The following is a 17,503-nucleotide window of genomic DNA, read 5'->3' as shown; positions in this document are numbered from 1 at the left end:
TTGAAGTTATTTCATCATCATATCACTTATTACATAATTTCCCACTTCAAATCTTCCACACTCAAGATAACAAGGTTCTATCCTATCATTTGGCTGCAACTAATGACCACAATTAAAGCAGAAATAAGTAAATGTCAGCTACCCTCTGGTCCTGCCTTTCTCTTCTTTCTTTTCCATTCACAAAGGAAATAATGGGTGGTAGTTAGCTTAATAATATCTCTTATAGGACTAGCAAATTGTCAGGAATGTTTTGTGTCTCAAAAGCCCATAGGCTCTCCCAATCTCCCCAATCCAGTCTATATTATTTTCATATCTTGTATTGTCGATAAAAAGTGAAATTTATCTCTATTATCGTGCCTATATGTATGCAGTATTGTATTTTATAAATTCTGAATATGATTTATTTTACAGGCCATGGTTGCTCATGGGAGAGTCGAGCTTTTGGCTCACCCATTGAGCCAAAAATACCTTCAAATGAAATGGAACTCATATGGAAAATATTTTCATTTGGCCAATCTTCTCTTCTATACAATATTTTTGGCATTTATCACTGCTTTCACGGCATGTTTGCTAGATTTATATCCTCCAATTTACAGTAAATTTCATGATAGTCATTTTGAAAATAGAAATTACACAAATGATTTCAATTCAAGTTCATCTGCATTGGTAAGTACCTGTATATTTTGTAACTCATGAATATTACAGGCTCTCCATGATGAATTATTCTTGTGATTATCTCCTATCCAATTCTTACATTTAATCTTAGAAGAATTAGCCCCTAATCTTATTGTAACATTGAATGCAGTAGAAATCTATTTTAACCAGTGCTGAAATACTCATTAAATGCATACATAGTTATTATATTTGATTGGCAGTTAATTTATATCATTACTTGGTCAGCTGAATTTTTTTTCTTATAAACTACATTGGACCCATGCTGAATGTATGGGCTCTTCTTCTTTTTATCAAATGCATAAAGGAATTTGAAAATTAGTCACTGTCCCTAGTAAGCAGGTAAAAATCTTCCTTTTTACATGCTAGCTGCAAAAATATGGTTTTCATGTTGTAATTCAAGTCACCGTATTGCATTTAATTGAATTAATCAATAATTTAAGAACTCTTCTAATGATTCCCAGAAACTTATTTGTCAAAATTATGGTATTTCAGTTGTACTAAAAACACAGTAATCAACCCGAAGGTTGGTTTGGTAGGTGATGGTAGAGTTCACCCAGTACTAAGCCCGATGGCGTGTGAAATTCACACATCAGGGTAGGGGGGCCGGTTCCTTTCCCTGTGCCGATTATGGTTTCCCAGGAATATCTGGTACCCGAAAAATTACATAGTTTGGGTGGAGCTGCAGGTGCCCAGGGTGCCTTGCCCGGGAATCGAACCCGGGACCCTCCGGTCAGTAGTCCAACGCTCTACCCACTGGACTACCGCGACCCACGACCCAGTTGTACTATAGATGGCAAAAAATATAGCAGGGTGAAAAGTTCCTCTCAGTTTAGCAATTTTATCACATCTTGGCATAGCTCAAATCTTGTTCTCTATGGAATTCTGATGATAGCAATGTTTATGTTACAGTTTTAATTTAGTGAGTCCTTGTTGCACCATTAACGAAACAATTTTTCTTTTCTCTGGGGTATGAAGTTATTAAATATTAGGAATGAGTTTTTTTCCTGCTTGATGTTCTTTCATATCATATTCTGTACCATTTAAAATCATACAGTCAGTCTTAATTCTCCCACAGTATTAATTTTTTCATAACGCATTAGAATTATGCTACCAGTTCTTAGTAATATGCTGATAGAAACTTAATATTCCATCATAATCAGTTTTCATTTTGGTGAGGTAAGTACATAATGCAGTAATGCCTATCAACAAACATTAAGATCAGGGTCAGGACCTGATAAAGCCTCAGAGAAAGGCAAAAACTTAAACTTTCTGAAAAGTGAGTATCCTTTTTTGTGCAAACAAATAAATATAAATAAATAAATAAATATATATATATATATATATATATAAATGCACACACATTTAAACACAGAGAAAGGACACTCCCATTCCCATATTTAGTTTTGACGAGTTGATGACACGGCCATTATCATTTAGAATGCTGTTCTCGGGGGAAGCGGAGAGAGAGGATATGCGTGGGAGAGCTAGGGGGGGGTGGTAAGGGACAAATAGGAAATGGACAAGGGGTGAAAGGGGATGTGTAGGCAGCTATTAGTTGGATTCAGTGAGGTGAGTTCAGCCCATGAGATAGAAATGACTGAAGCACCCAGATATACGCTATCTCGTGAGTTCTCATCTCTATACCGCTTGCGGATTCATGAAGGATTTCAATTACCGTAACAGAGAAGCAGTCATTTTCCCCCTCTGAGGCACTAGCTCTCAGATGTTTAGCATCCAACAAAAATATAATAATCACAATAGCAGACAAAGGGTCATATGTTGTCCATATTATTATAAGGTACATAATATAATATATTATTTATATTTTGCAGCTTCAAAATAATCTCCTTGGCTGCTGCTCACAATGTTCGACAGCTCAGTGCCATAGTTTCATCCCCCCTATGCTGACTCTAACAAAAACCACAATCTCTCCTTAAAAAGGTGTCGAACCTCTATATTTCCTTCTCCGAGTAGGTGTCAAACTTCCACATTGTCCCCCTTGCCTGCCACCTCCTCTAACCACCCACACTCTTTCAATACAAACCAGACCTCCGCACCATTTATAACCTCCCCCTCCCAAAGGTCCTCTGGTTTTTCCCAACCGCCAGCCACCACCAAAGCATCCCAACAGCTCCCCTCCCCCTGAATATTGTAAACTTTTCCAAAACCACCTTTTCTGACGGTGAAAGTTCTATTCTAAGTAAAGGCCTATTCTTTTCTCCTATACCACAGGTTAGCCACATCAAAATACTAACTGATACCTTCAATTTCTGCCTAAACCTCCCATTGAAAGAATCTCTGCATTCCTTTACTACCACCTACAACCTCTTGTACTCTCCTTGCCCTCCTTTGCAAAAGACACATGCCACTTAATCCACCATTTAAATTCTGTCTCCATTCCTGTCAATGCCAACCTACTTATGACCACCATCAACGTTACTTCCCTCCATACCTTTATTCCCCATGCAGAAGGATTATCATCTCTCTAACATTATCTCTCTCTATGCCTGCAACCCAGCGTCCCTTGACCGAATATTTCCTCAATATAGCCACTTTCGTCCTCACAAAAAATACATTTCCATTATAAAATAATTTCTATTTACAAACTAAAGGCACAGCGATGGGGACAAGGGTGGTGCCATCATATGCCATTCTCTTCATGGACCATCTTGAAAAGAATTTCCTTCCACAACAACCCCTCCCACCTCTTTCCTGGGTTCACTACATAGACAACATTTCTATTCTCTGGACACACATCTGAGTCCCTCAACAATTTCTTATCGACCTTCAATTCTTCTTTCACAGTTAAATTCACTTCTTCCATTTCAGACTCCACCATCACCTTTCATGACGCAGGCATAAAACTTCACAGCAACAAATTTACATATCACAGCCACTAAACATCAGCAGTACCTACACTTTACCAGTTGTCACCCTACTCACACCAAATGTTCAATTTCCAACCCTCTCTCTACCCGCGTACACCAGATTATAACACAACCTCCCTCAATAAATACCTTCACAATCTACTCAATGCACTTCACCAATGCGGTTACCCAGAAAAGCTCCTATAAAATAAAATCCACTGCTCCACCCGACCTTACACACCACAGAAAAACAACCCCATACCTGATGCAGGACTCAACCTTTGCACCACATATTTTACATGATAATGATGCTACCTCACCTCTACTGCCCCAATGCCCCTCTCTTGCAAACAGACAACCCGCCAATCTCAGAAACATTCTGAACTATGACAACCCTTTGGCATCCCCCCATGACAAATTTCATCATCTTTCCCTTACTCGCAACCACCCCTGATGTAAAACATGTCCGCTTATCAGATCTGCTCCCCTCTCCCCACATCCCCTCATTGCCTCCCCACCTCATTCCCATGCTAATTGCCTCTCCAAAAACATTATCTACCTTTGGACTTGCAAACAATTCTCTTCATTTTACGTAGGCGAATGCATTACCCTAGTTCATTTGAATGAGCGATCACCCCATCTCCTTTAATTCTGCCTCACTCTCTTCTCTTCCTATCCCTGCACAAGCAAATTCCCACAATCTTTTCTTCGACCAGTATTTCTCCCTAACATTCCTGGAATCCCTACCCGATTCAGCCAACAATATAGAGGTGAGAACTCGCAAATCTGCATATTAATTAACTTTCCGATCATTTGAAATTCCTACCCTTAACCATCATCATTAATTTCCTTCCCAGTATACCCTGTGCCTCCCCCTCCCAGACCGCGCATTCCCTCTGCCCAAAACCTTCCAGTCTGACCTCAAGGAGGCCTCCTAGAAGGCTAAAAGCTTACTCTTTCTGAATAATCAATAATTACATAATTGAATGATTTTTTTAATTGTTATAGTTATTAATCTTGTTAAAACTGGCATTAACACTACACTTATCAAAATTATTTTGCTTTTCCAGGCAGGAGATTCAAAGCCGAAGATCACAACAATGATGTATTTCTGTGGTATTGCCATTTTAATATACATTGTGGTAAATACATTGAGAGAGATTATCCAAGCATATCAACAAAAATGGCAATATCTCTTGGATCCATTCAACATAGTATCATTGCTTTTGTATGGTTCAGCTTTCTCCATGGTCTTCCCAGTATTTGGGAGAGAATTAAGGGAACTACAGTTTTCCTGTGCTGCTATAACCATCTTCCTTAGCTGCTTTACCCTACTCCTATATTTACAAAGGTTATTATAAGTATAATATTATTTTTTGCTACAATTTTTCCTTTGATAGGGGTTCTCAGTTGAATGTAGACTTCTTTGACAGCCCTAGATTATCTCTTGGAAAATCTGTGACCAATAATAATGACAGCAATAGCAGACATTGAAAAAAAATATCCTTATAATACATACATTTTGCAGAGTTATTCTTGCAAACAACCTCAACTGTCTGGCATCTCCCAAAATTACTATCACTGCAGAGCTATTCTATCCTTTGAAACATTTCATCAATAAAATAAATAAATATACATTGCCCTTTTTTAAATCTGAACACAGTGCATTCAGTGTTTCTCAAGTCCACGTCACTACCTAGTGTTGGCATGGACTAATTATTTTCAACAGAAGATGAGTAAATGAGATGGCACAACTCTCAAGGTCAAGGAGTACAATCCAAAAAATCTTGCTTTGAATCATGAGGCATTTTTTCAGTTTATATTCTCTGTTGTAATATCATAATGTGTGATTTATGTTTGGTAAACATCTCATCAATAAATATAATGTTAGCTTTTAAAAATTGATATCTGTGTTAAGAAAAGTATATTCCTGCATCTTCTTGATTTAGCTAATAAATGGAAAGGTTGATTGGAAATAATTTTGGGGTCATGTGACTCACAATATGCTTAGAATTTACAAAAATTGGAAGTCCTGCAAAAAAGAAGTCTTTAATGTTTTGCTCTGCATAAACACATATGCTATCTCAATAAAAGATAACCAGTTTTGAATATATACTGATACTATTGTTTCTTTTCTAGGTTTGATCAAGTGGGAATATACATTGTAATGTTCCTTGAAATCTTACAAACCTTAATAAAGGTTTTGTTGATATTCTCAATTTTGATTATTGCTTTTGGACTGTCCTTCTACATCCTACTCTTGCCTGTGAGTTGTAACATTGAATATTTAGTTCAATGAATCTCATGCATAGCAATGCATGTGAATGGTATTCTTAATGTATATGCATTCCATTTTACACACAAATTGCACTATTGAAAAAATCACAATGCCACTGGTATTTCATTTTCATTAAATATTCTTAAATGATGGCTACAAATGTGGTTGGTATATGATCTGTAACATTGCATGCCAAAACAGTCTTTTAGCTCTCTGAATTATCCACATGATGAATCCTATGTAGAATTCACATACCCTTGAGTATACACAATATATATTTGTTTACTCTCTTTATTTAAATTTTCTGTAAAGATTACCAGGAAATGTACTTGGCGGTGTAGAAAGTATTTTCTATTAAATTTACTGTTCTGCATGACACATAATCAGGGCTCTCAATCCTGATATCCATTTTCCTCAATCTTATATTAATAGGTGTTATTAACCACTATTGATTTAACAGTTTCTTGAATTTACAATCAAATCATATCGTTCAAACTTAGATATTTATTGATGGGGATACCTCTTTTTACAAAAAGAAAGGCAAAACCAGATTAGTTCCACAATTATAAAAAATATTCACACACGGGTACAAATAACCTAAAGATACAAAGTTGTCATTGAGAATTAAAATATAGGTGATTTAGAATTAAGACATTTGCTGATACAAGACTCATGGGCAGAAAAATTCTTGCTGTGTGTCCATTGATCTCAAACTAATTGCTTATATTTAGTTCTACTTCTATTTACATCAGCAGACAATATGTTTGTGTACTCACAATTTTTACAGGGCTGAAAAATCTCTTTTGCCATGCTTTCAGCCTGCACATACCTTAGTTACCTCTTGCCATTGTCAAGCTCTGTAAACTATTACTTTGCTAATGTACTGTATGGATTTAAGCTGTTGCCCTCCAATATAGCAGAATAGTTGAACTTGAAAGGAGAGTCTCGTGTCCTGTCAAGCTTTTAGTCATTACTCTTGGATTCTCTACTTGTGGTAATATCTACACCACTTTTCAGTGAATTCATCCATCATTGATAAGCTGACCCTTAGTTTTTTGGCCATAAATACCTGTGATGAAACAACCACTTAGGATGTTTTGTAGAAATCAATGAAGTCATAGTTTGCTAACAGGGATGGTTAATATTGCAAATTCATTTGAATTTCCTTTCAATCCAAATTCAAAATATTCATTAATGTCCTAAGATGTCATGAATTAATAGAAAACAATTTTCAGTTTAACTCACTGAATTGCTTGTGACAATACAGATTCAAATTCTTATGTTATCTAGGTATTCTAAGAATTTCCTAAAGTTGGGCATAAATTATTTGTCAATAAAATTTCAAATTAAAATAATTTGCATTACAATGCAGGTGTTAATTCAGTTTTGTGCCTCAAGGTAATACATAATCACATTAATTATTACATATTCATGATTTATTACTCTTTTATAATGACCTCCTTCAGATAATTTAATTCTTTTTCTTTCCCAAAGTAATGTATGAGCACATGTGCTGTGAAGTACATACTTAAGAATCAATTTTGAAAAAGCCGAATCAATGCTATTTTGGTTTCAAATTCAATGAAGATAATACCTGAAATTCACCTTCACTTGGCAGAGATGGAGCAATACTTGTTTTACAAGTGGGCAATAAATGAAGGGATCAAATATCTCCATCTGGTCCAATGATATTAATTTCAAAGATCATTTTAGGACTACCAATAAATGCTACTACTAATTCCAAAACAGTGTAAAGGCTGCAAAAAAACCTTAGGAGCTGATAAAGACTTAGATAACAATCTGCTGGTGGTAGATGTAGTGCCAGTTCATGGGGGAAGGACTGTGAAAATAAAACAACTTGTCTCACAATCAGCTTCAACCAGACCATTGCTCTCTTTATTTTTTATCTTATCATTACAATGAAGAGTTTGTTGAAAGGACAAATTTTTCATTGAGGTGTTAAGGTCCACAACCATCTCCTTAAGACCTAAGGAAATCCTTATTGGAAAGCATGCTGACAACTTCACTGCTCCCCCCTTTTTTTAACTTATTCCCCGGCCTCTCCACAGTGAAATCATGCACTTTTTTTAGGCTCTCTCGTAAACATTTCACATACTCCCTCTTTTCTATGCTGCCCTGCCTCCTGCTCCACTTACACATAGGGGCCCTCCAATCCAATAGATAGGTGCACTTTTCTTCCAAATATCAGGAATTAGGATTTGAATGCAGTCAAATCGCATTTGGATCTATGATTAGTCAACATGACGGAATCCAAATGCCAATCCCATTCATCCTCATTTATGACCATTTGACGGGAGGTGGATGATATGGTGTTTTTACCCTAGGGAATATATTGCACATCTCCTGGAAGAGGCAGAATTCAAATTAGTATCCCTGCTCCATGGATTTCTCAAGATACTCCACAAATACACAGAAACTCCTAAACGTACTCTGCTACTGTTTCGGCTTCTTGGTGAGCAATGAATACCTGGGCCCACTTTTTGAACTCTTCAAAAATCACTAATATATTTTATACTCCAGTTTTGTTCAGGGAAGTGGTCCTAAAATGATCTTTGAAATTAATTTCATTGGACCACTGGTAGAGGAGCAGTGGTGCCCTTGAGAGATACAGAGGAGATATCCAATGCAAGAGTAACTTACAGTAGGGACACCATACCACTATATGTCTTCCATATAGCCATCTAATAGTTCTTCTCTCTCACTTTTGCAAGTATCTTAGTGGATCCTGATTAGTATACCATGAAAAGATTGAAATTCTTCTTTCACCTATGCTGGAATAACTAGGAGCAGGCAATTGGGGTTTACTCCTTCTCCATCTCACCTTTAAAATAGGATCCCATCTTTAGATATCAATTGTTCCCATTGTGTCCGCAAACTCTTTGCCCATGGGCAGTCACCCTCTCTCTCTCCCTCAAGTGGTCTAAGTCAAATTTCACTGTCTTTGTTTGTTTTCACTACAGAATCCAGAGAATTCATTCAATATGGTGGGCTGTTTTTAATCGGGTGTATGGACATTATTTGGTGTGCTATAGTACTAATGTAGGGGAAGGAACTGACCATCCTGCACTGAATGTATGCATTGCAAATTTTATTGGATTTAATATTAGGAGAGATTTATCCTCAACTGAGGAACATGGTAGTCCATTGCGTAGAGCACTGGACTACTGACCAGAGGGTTTGGGTTCGATTTCTGGGAAGGCCTGTGGACACCCTCATCTTTGCCCAAGCTGTGTGAAAGCAGAATTTCCTGGGGAATCATAAGTGGCATAAGAAAAGGAACTGGTCCATTACTCTGATGTGTGCACTTACCTACTTTTGGGCGAAGTACTGGGTGAACTCCACCCTCACCTATCAAACCAACTTTTGGATTGATCACTGTGGTTTCTTATGTATTGCCAATCCTGTTAACCACTTTTCCCCTGCTGCTTGCTTTTATACCTGTCCATCATTCTTCTTGCACCCAAAATCCTACTTCATTTTTTTTACATTGGAAGTATTACTTGTACTCCCTTGATATATGCTAGGAGTCATAATAATCTGGTATTCTCCAATAACAAGATTTTAGTTTTTTTCATAGTACTAAATTTGTTAGATGTAATATATAATTCCCCCTAGGATGAAATCTCTCGTTGTAGCATTTCATCCTTCTCTAGAATAGTGCAGGCAAATACAGGAGATTACAAATACAGACATTACTATTCAATCAATGGTAATCATTACATCATTCAGGTGTATTAAAAGCTTTTCTTTCGTATATGCACGGCAAAATGCAGTAGTCTCCAAATCACCTCATTTTCAATTTATTTTTAAATGCATGGATTTTTGGCAATCCTTTTTCTTTTGAATAAAATAGATTCAGCACGTGGCCTATTAAGGTGAACAAGCCACAGCAAACTATGGAGAGGGGAGCAGATTTGATGAGTGGACATGTTTTACATTGGGGGTGGTTGCAAGTCAGGGAACGATGAGGAAATCTGGCAAGGGGTGGTTGATTGGAAAGGATTGGTGGATCTCAAAATTTTTCTTAAATTGGTAAAAACGTTCCTAACTCCAAAAGTTTTTCATGAAAGAAGTCCTCTCCTTACACTTAACTCTTTTAACAAATCACTCTCTCATGTGGATGAAGAGAAAAGCCATGTAATTATGTAAAATTTAATGCCGTTCAGTAAGGACAATGAGAGGAAATGAATACAGCAAGTAAGATTTCGTGTGAGAACTTTTAAGTAGAGATACACCCAATGTTCATTTCCATTTATTGGATCATTTCCATCAAAATGGCCTTGTCTGGGGGAATTTCCTTCTTGTGATGTGTTGAACAATGATGAAACAAGACTTTTAAAAATAGATTTCATCATATGTATAAGTAAAAAATTGTACTTTGTGACCGAAGACCTTTTAAATCATATTTTTACTCCAATGGCAGAGGTGGACAATTACTGAATATGCCTATATACCATGCACAGGTTTTTTTTGATAAACCATTATGGAAGATGAAAGGAAGCTATCAGCAATATGGTATTATGTAGGAACTGCAGAACCCTGAGGAGGATTTTAATTAAGTTATTTTCAATTACCTGAGGACAAAGGTAACTCAAGAGTTTTTTGTCAACCATCATAAGGCTGGATAATATTTTGGGGTGCTTCTGACTGCTGAAAGCTTAGGTAGCATGGTACCATTTCAACCTTCAAATATCATATTTGGACTATGGGAACTGTATGCTAGAAAATAATGCAAATAGCCTCACAAAATATCATACCATATACTTATTGATGGCATTTAGAGACTTAAATAATGCATACTGGGATGCCTTTCAGTGGAAATCATCAAGTTCCTCAAAGGTTGGTTCTCCTGGTCGGGGAACGCCCATGTGTATACATGGATGATTTAAAATCACTCTTGAAATTGCATCTCTCTGTAATTTTTCATTGTTAATGTTAATTTTGACTTTTACTTGCATTTATACTTAACCCATGACTGATAAGTATGTTTATACATTTTGTAGATGTCATGAACCATCTAGCATATTAAGTACAGAAATATGCATATTATTTTAGTGTACTAATAATCACACAACACAAGTGAATAATCACCCAAAATACTGTCTATAAATGGAAAATAAGTGTCTCATGCATTTATGGATAAGCAGTGATTGTAAATGAAATCACTAGTCTTTTATATTTTTTGTTACCGAAAACATAAAAATGTATTAGATGCAAATTCCTTTGATTTTAGATACATGTTTGAAAAAAAAATAATTTAATTTAAAATTCTATTCATGTTCCCAACTAATAAATTAGTATTGCTTATTAAAAATTTAATGTGAAAAGGAAGATTCAAATACCATAAAAATTGTATTCAGATGTTTCATTTATGCATTTAATCTATCCCCAATTATTTATAAGTCAACTAATGAATGAAATCAATTTTACAGTCTGAAGCATAACAAAATGGATATAAGGTACTTTTTTATCATTTCAGATAAACAATTTGTCATTTACAAATGTGCCCATGTCTTTGATGCGAACATTCTCCATGATGCTGGGGGAAATTGACTTTCTTGGAACATTTGTTCAACCATACTATGAAGTGAATGGAGTTAAGGCTTTGCCATATCCAATCCTAACATTTCTTATTCTTGGGATATTCATGGTATTCATGCCCATTCTGCTGATGAATCTACTCATTGGTTTGGCTGTTGGTGATATTGAATCTGTAAGAAGAAATGCACAACTAAAAAGACTTGCAATGCAGGTTTGTGTTAATCTTTACTTCATTGTTTCAATCAATGTGTATTAAAAAAATAGACTATCATACTATTAAAAATTTAAACACATGTTTCACTATCCTTTAGCCCAGCAATAATTTTGTTCATTTTTCGATGCCATTGATTGAATTCCACAATGGACTGCCTCCATTATTTTTTAAATGAATAGACTACTTATGGTCTCACTCCTTGTTTAATTTCATCCCATATGGATAACCCACAAGGTATAAGTTGGAGACGTTCCACACATATCTTCTCTCAGAAAGAGCAAACTCTTAATTATTATTACTGGTTGCATATTCATTACATAAAATGCAAAATTTCCATGAACATTAATCTTGATAATTTGACTTCTACATAAGTATGCTCTTATGTCCCAATCCAGTGCAACAAAGGCGTACATGCTGTTTCAAATATGTGGCAACCAAGTTTTTTTTCTTTTCAGGTGGTATTGCACACAGAACTGGAAAGGAAACTACCTCATATGCTGTTAGAAAAAGTAGATAAGATGGAAATAATTGAGTACCCAAATCATGTGGAAGGAAAAAGAGGAATTTTAGATTCCTTCCTGAAAAAGTGGTTTGGCAGTCCTTTTTCTGATGATGGTATGAATATAACAATTTTGCAACTTGATATAAAATTGCCTCTCACTTTCCCCCAGGATAAATTTTATGCATTGCTTTCATTCCTCAAAAATAAAAATATTGAGGTTTCTAAACATCACAAACATTAAATGTCAGCAACAGAACAATACAATCTCTTAGGTTACCTAAAAGACCCCATTAATCCTTTAAAGAAACCATGAATTTATTTAAGCTGAAAAAATTCAATTTTTTCAAGTGACATGAATTGATGGAAACTCTGAAGGACAATGCCATAATAACCAATCTTAACTGTACGTTATCACAAAATATTTGTGGGAATTATGCATTGGTAAGTTATGAATCAGAGTACCAATATATCATGCAAAGGCATTACAACAGTTATTGGAATAATTAGCAAAGTCATACATAACAATGGCTCAACTGAAAGTGAAAAAATACCCAATTTGAGGTGTTGTGATTGGCTCGCTAGGTAATTTTGGTGATTTTTATATTGGATTAGTCACTCACAGGGTAGTAATACCCATTGAACCTTGAGTTTGTATGTGTTTGAGACTAATCATTTTTGCAAATATATGACTATGAGAGGAAGGAAATACTATTACTACCAAGGGGTTGTACTTGTTGAGGATACAAGTATATGGTTAGTTTTTAAGAGACGCTTTGAAATTCTTACGAGGGTCATCCGGAAAGTAGTACCCGATCGTGAAATAAAGACACAAAAGTAAATATTAACAAACATAAAAAATTTTATTTGAAAGAGGATACTTTAAACTACTTCTCAACATAATCTCCAAGCAAATTAAGGCATTTGTCATAACGTGTGACAAGTTTCTGTATTCCTGCTGCATAGTCCTTCGCCGCCAGCTCATTGAGATACGCGAGGGACCCATCTTGCACAAATTTTTGCATAATGCAGATGGTGTTTAACAATTTCATGAACAATTGTTCGAGAAACATTGGGAAAATGCTCACAGATGTCATCAATTGTGACGCGCCGATCGTTCCTCACGAATTCGTCAACTGAGCTCACCAGTTGGTCTGTAATGACAGACGGTCTCTCCGAACGCTCATCGTCGTGTGTGTTCCCCCTCCCCATGTTGAAGTTGCGACACCACCGCCGAACAGACGACTCGTCCATTACATTGTCTCCATACACCTCCTTTAATTGGCGATGAATATCACATGGGCGAACGTTTCTTGCATTGAGGAATTTAATCACTGCCCTCACTTCACAACTGGCGGCGTTCTCAATTTTTTTAAACATTGTAAACAATCACAGAAACAACACAGGCAATGCTAGCGTCACGCAACTTGGCTCAGAGAAGGCAGACAAGCCACTGAAGCTATCTGACCTCGTCCAGCGGCTACTCGCGTCGTCAGCACTTCATGCGGCACGAACGGGTACTACTTTCCGGATGACCCTCGTATTTCAATTAGTTTTTCAAATGGAAAATTGGGAAAGAAGTATATTTGGCCTTGTATAATATTTTCAATTTTCAAATGAAACCTTTTTTTACAGGACTTGAAGTGATGCTTGAAAACAGTGATGAATATCTACCCGAGGAGCTTGAAAAGCAGAAGAGACGTTTGAAAGAAATATATACCACTTTGGAAATGCAGCACCAATTAATAAGACTTATAGTGCAGGTAGTGTATTTAACATTATTAACAATAGCAATCAGGTAAATTAGCATTAAGGAATTCATTGTGTAAACTTGGGAAATATCTGCTGTAATTTAAACATAAAATGTACATACCTTTGGTTGTGGAGCAGTGAAAACTAAGAGGACGATTCAAAAAGTAAGATCCCTTATTTTTTTTCATGAAAAATGAAATTTATTCTCAACTTTGCTTACATCGTTGGAAAGGTTGAGCATTTAGGTATTTTTCTACATAGCGCGGCATCTCCCGCAGTTTCTTTGGAATTTGTCAAAGTATAAACACCATAAGTGTTTAAAGTTGGCTTTAACCTCGTGGACAGTGGCGCGTCGCGCACGACTACGAATGCCTGTGACATTGTATGCACGGCATTTCATCACAACATCTTGTTCCTTTAAAAGCCCCAAAATTTCAGAGTTTAGGAGGATGCCTTGGTAGCCTAAGTGGCTAAAGCACTCGACCGGATATTGAGGGATCTGGGTTCGAGTCCCAGTCAAGGCAAATGATTTTTACACTCTGAAATTGTTGCAGCGAAGCCAACTGATGACTGCTTCTCCGATATAAATTCATCACAATTTAGTGGGGGTGTAGGGTGAGAAGTGTATGGATAAAAGGTGCAGAAGTGGTGCAGGGAGTTATTTGATGGCCGGGACAACGTCTGCAATGAGCAGCAGTCGGGGCAGCCGAGTTTGCTGGAATCAATGGTGGCTCCGATTGACGAGATGGTGTGCAATAACCGGAGATAAAGGAAGGCCTCATTGATAAGTGGCTACTTCTCCATGCAGAATATTGTGTCGAAGGTCCTTGGTTACAACAAGGTGTCTCACCAAAGGAGTGTGTTTGCAACATGACTATGTATGTCCAAATGTGTCACATCAAACGACCACCCGACTCAATGAATTCGGCTAGGATATCATTGACCACCCTCCTTAAAGCCTAGACATTGTCCTCAGCAACTACCACTTGTCTCCCGCTCTCAAAAATCACCTTGGAGGGCAGAAATTCAAGTCAGATGAGGAAGTGCAAGAAGCAGTCGTCTGTTAGCTTCACGATGTGGCAGGAGAAAGGTACAATGCCAGCATTAAAGATGGTTACGTGCCAACCATACCAAGTACTTCCTCATTTGTTTTCCTTTCGGTCCATTTCACCTTCTCCATTTTTCTCCTCACCCACAATTGAAAATTCTCCAATCTACACCTATCCTCCTGCTTTAATGACCACATTTCCATGGCCATAGCAATGTACATGGCTACACTCCATATAAAAGTTTTTATGAGTCTTTTCTTAATATCCTTCCTCAATGCCCCTGTCATCAACTCACTCCATCTGAAAGCCTCATTGCCTAGCGCAATTCTTCTCCTTCCATCCCCACTACTTTGACCGTGTTGGTCCAAAACACTTCCAAGATACGTAAACTGTTCCACCTGCACTAGTTTTTGCCGTCCTATTTTAACATTTAGCTTAGACTTTTCCTTCTTAGAACATCACACAACCGTTTTTATTAATATTGATTCTCATCCCATATCTGTCGAACTGAATTTCAATTCACTCAGCAATTCTTGCAACCCCCATGTACACTAAGTTGAGAATAAATTTGATTTTTCATGAAAAAAAAGGAGACCTTACTTTTCGAATAGCCCTTGTAGATAGCAAAGGCCGTAAACTTGATTGGCACCAGGTTTGTGATTGAGGTACCTGTAGGTATACACCCCAGTGATTGTGTGCTTACTTAAGTCCTTTTTGTTTCCTTATGTTCTTTCTGTCTGATTGACGGGTCACTGGCATAGGAGGAATCCTTGTAAACCCTGAACGAGTGACTGAGTGTGATTCACAAGGGTCTAACACGCCCAAGTGATTGCGTGTTTACTCAAGTCCTTCTGTTTCCATACATCCATTTTATAATTTTGCATTCACCCATCTGATTGACAGGTCACTGGCATATGAGGAATCCTTGTAAACCCTGAACGACTGAGTTGAAGTGGTTCTAAGTTTGTTTTATATTTTATTATTAATTTTGCGTTTTTGTGGGTCATTCAGGTATATGTGGGTCACTGATTCCCAAACACACCCAAGTGACCTAGTTTGTGTTCCCTATATTTCCCCTTACTTGTAACTTGGTTTTATTTTTCCCACACTTTACAAACCTAGTGGCAATCAAGTTTACGGCCTGTGCTCTATAGTTTCCATCTGTTGCAGTGCTTGAATTTATCTCAACACCTCACTTAAAAAATGATTTTCTGTTTGGAATTGGTAGGCTCAAATTGAAAGAATAAGATTGTGGGATTGGAGGAAGAGTCAAAATTTTGTAAATTATTTATATCATTAAACCTGTGACAGAGGTAAAACATGTTCCATTTGAAAATAGATTTAATTATGTATAGATCACGTCCAATCCAACAATTAGTGAAGCTGATCCCGCAGAATGTAGAAATTAGTTTATGACTTATAACTCTTCAATGAAACATTCCCTGTCCTAGAAATTAATGGTATAAGGTAAATATTATGAGAACATGGCATAAATATGTATTTCCTAAATTTGGTCAACAACAAGTGGTAGTCATTATTACAGTATATAGTGGAGATAAATTATCGTCCAAAATAATTTTTTTTCAACGACAGGTTCCTTACTTTTTTCAATGTAGCTCTTGCACAAAACATCAATGTTTGAGTGAGAGGGCATATTGACATGTACCTTAAAACAAATGTTCATTGTTTGAGTAAATATAAATAATGAAATGCAAATTTTTACCCAAGTTGTAATGAACATAAGTCTAATAACCAATCACCCTTTTATTTAATGCCACCCCAGACATAGTTTAATCAACAATAAAGATTTTCCAGAGGAAGGCACTTAAAAGTTTAGGTGTAACTAATTATATGAAAAAATATTGTCCCAGAAATGTCTTCGAAGAGTACTTGAAAAATACCAATAAAATGGAGAACCCAATACAACCAAAGTTCTCTTCATCCTCTCTTATTTTTAGGACTCTACAAATCTTTAAATGGATGATGACCCACTCCCTGCATTTCTATGTATACCTACAAGTACTATTCAGTGGGAAGCAAATTGTGATCATTTCATGTTAGTTTCTTCAACAAAGCTACCTTCATCTACTAAAGAATTTTTCTGAGAATAGCTAGCACTAAAAAATATCATTGTTTATAAAATATCTGTTCATTTTTAGAAAATGGAGATAAAAACAGAAGCTGATGACATAGATGAAGGTGTATCACCAAGTGATCTCATACGGTCCTCATCATCATCTTGCACCAAGTGGACATCACCAAAAATGAGGAAGAAACTACGGTCAGCAATTACTTTCACCAAGGGCCATTCAGCATAAAGGAAACTGTCACTAATATTAAATAATTTATTTGTATCAGCATGTATGACAGTATTTAATTTGATCAAACAACTCCAAGAGTCTAATATTAATTATTTCTGGTCATATTATAGTTACCCTTGTATAAAGATTGGGAATCAGTTGCCTGCAAAATTTGCCAAAGGATGTTGCTCAATCATCTCACCAAAAAGATTTATGCTTGCACAACATACGTAGAAGAAATTCATTATAACAAAACTCAATGGATCAACAATTTAAGATGCTTTCCTTGTGAACCTGCAAAAGGTAG

General features: G+C 36.5%; 1 protein-coding gene across 1 annotated transcript in view; it reads left to right on the top strand.

Moving 5' to 3' along the window:
* TrpA1 (Transient receptor potential cation channel A1) overlaps nucleotides 1-17,214 on the top strand; it is a 68,707-nt gene extending 51,493 nt beyond the window's left edge. Inside the window, exons 15-21 of the mRNA XM_071590253.1 lie at nucleotides 412-595; nucleotides 4,551-4,893; nucleotides 5,682-5,808; nucleotides 11,321-11,593; nucleotides 12,052-12,211; nucleotides 13,731-13,858; nucleotides 17,056-17,214. Of these exons, the coding sequence (XP_071446354.1) occupies nucleotides 412-595; nucleotides 4,551-4,893; nucleotides 5,682-5,808; nucleotides 11,321-11,593; nucleotides 12,052-12,211; nucleotides 13,731-13,858; nucleotides 17,056-17,214 (1,374 nt within the window). The remainder of the gene's footprint in view (nucleotides 1-411; nucleotides 596-4,550; nucleotides 4,894-5,681; nucleotides 5,809-11,320; nucleotides 11,594-12,051; nucleotides 12,212-13,730; nucleotides 13,859-17,055) is intronic.
* Nucleotides 17,215-17,503: the final 289 nt, after the last annotated feature.

The sequence above is a fragment of the Hetaerina americana genome, unplaced genomic scaffold (assembly GCF_022747635.1).
Source record: "Hetaerina americana unplaced genomic scaffold, ioHetAmer1.1.p SCAF_4, whole genome shotgun sequence".
Taxonomy (NCBI): domain Eukaryota; kingdom Metazoa; phylum Arthropoda; class Insecta; order Odonata; family Calopterygidae; genus Hetaerina; species Hetaerina americana.
The sequence above is the reverse complement of the archived record's forward strand: the minus strand, read 5'-3'. Positions and strand labels throughout refer to the sequence as shown.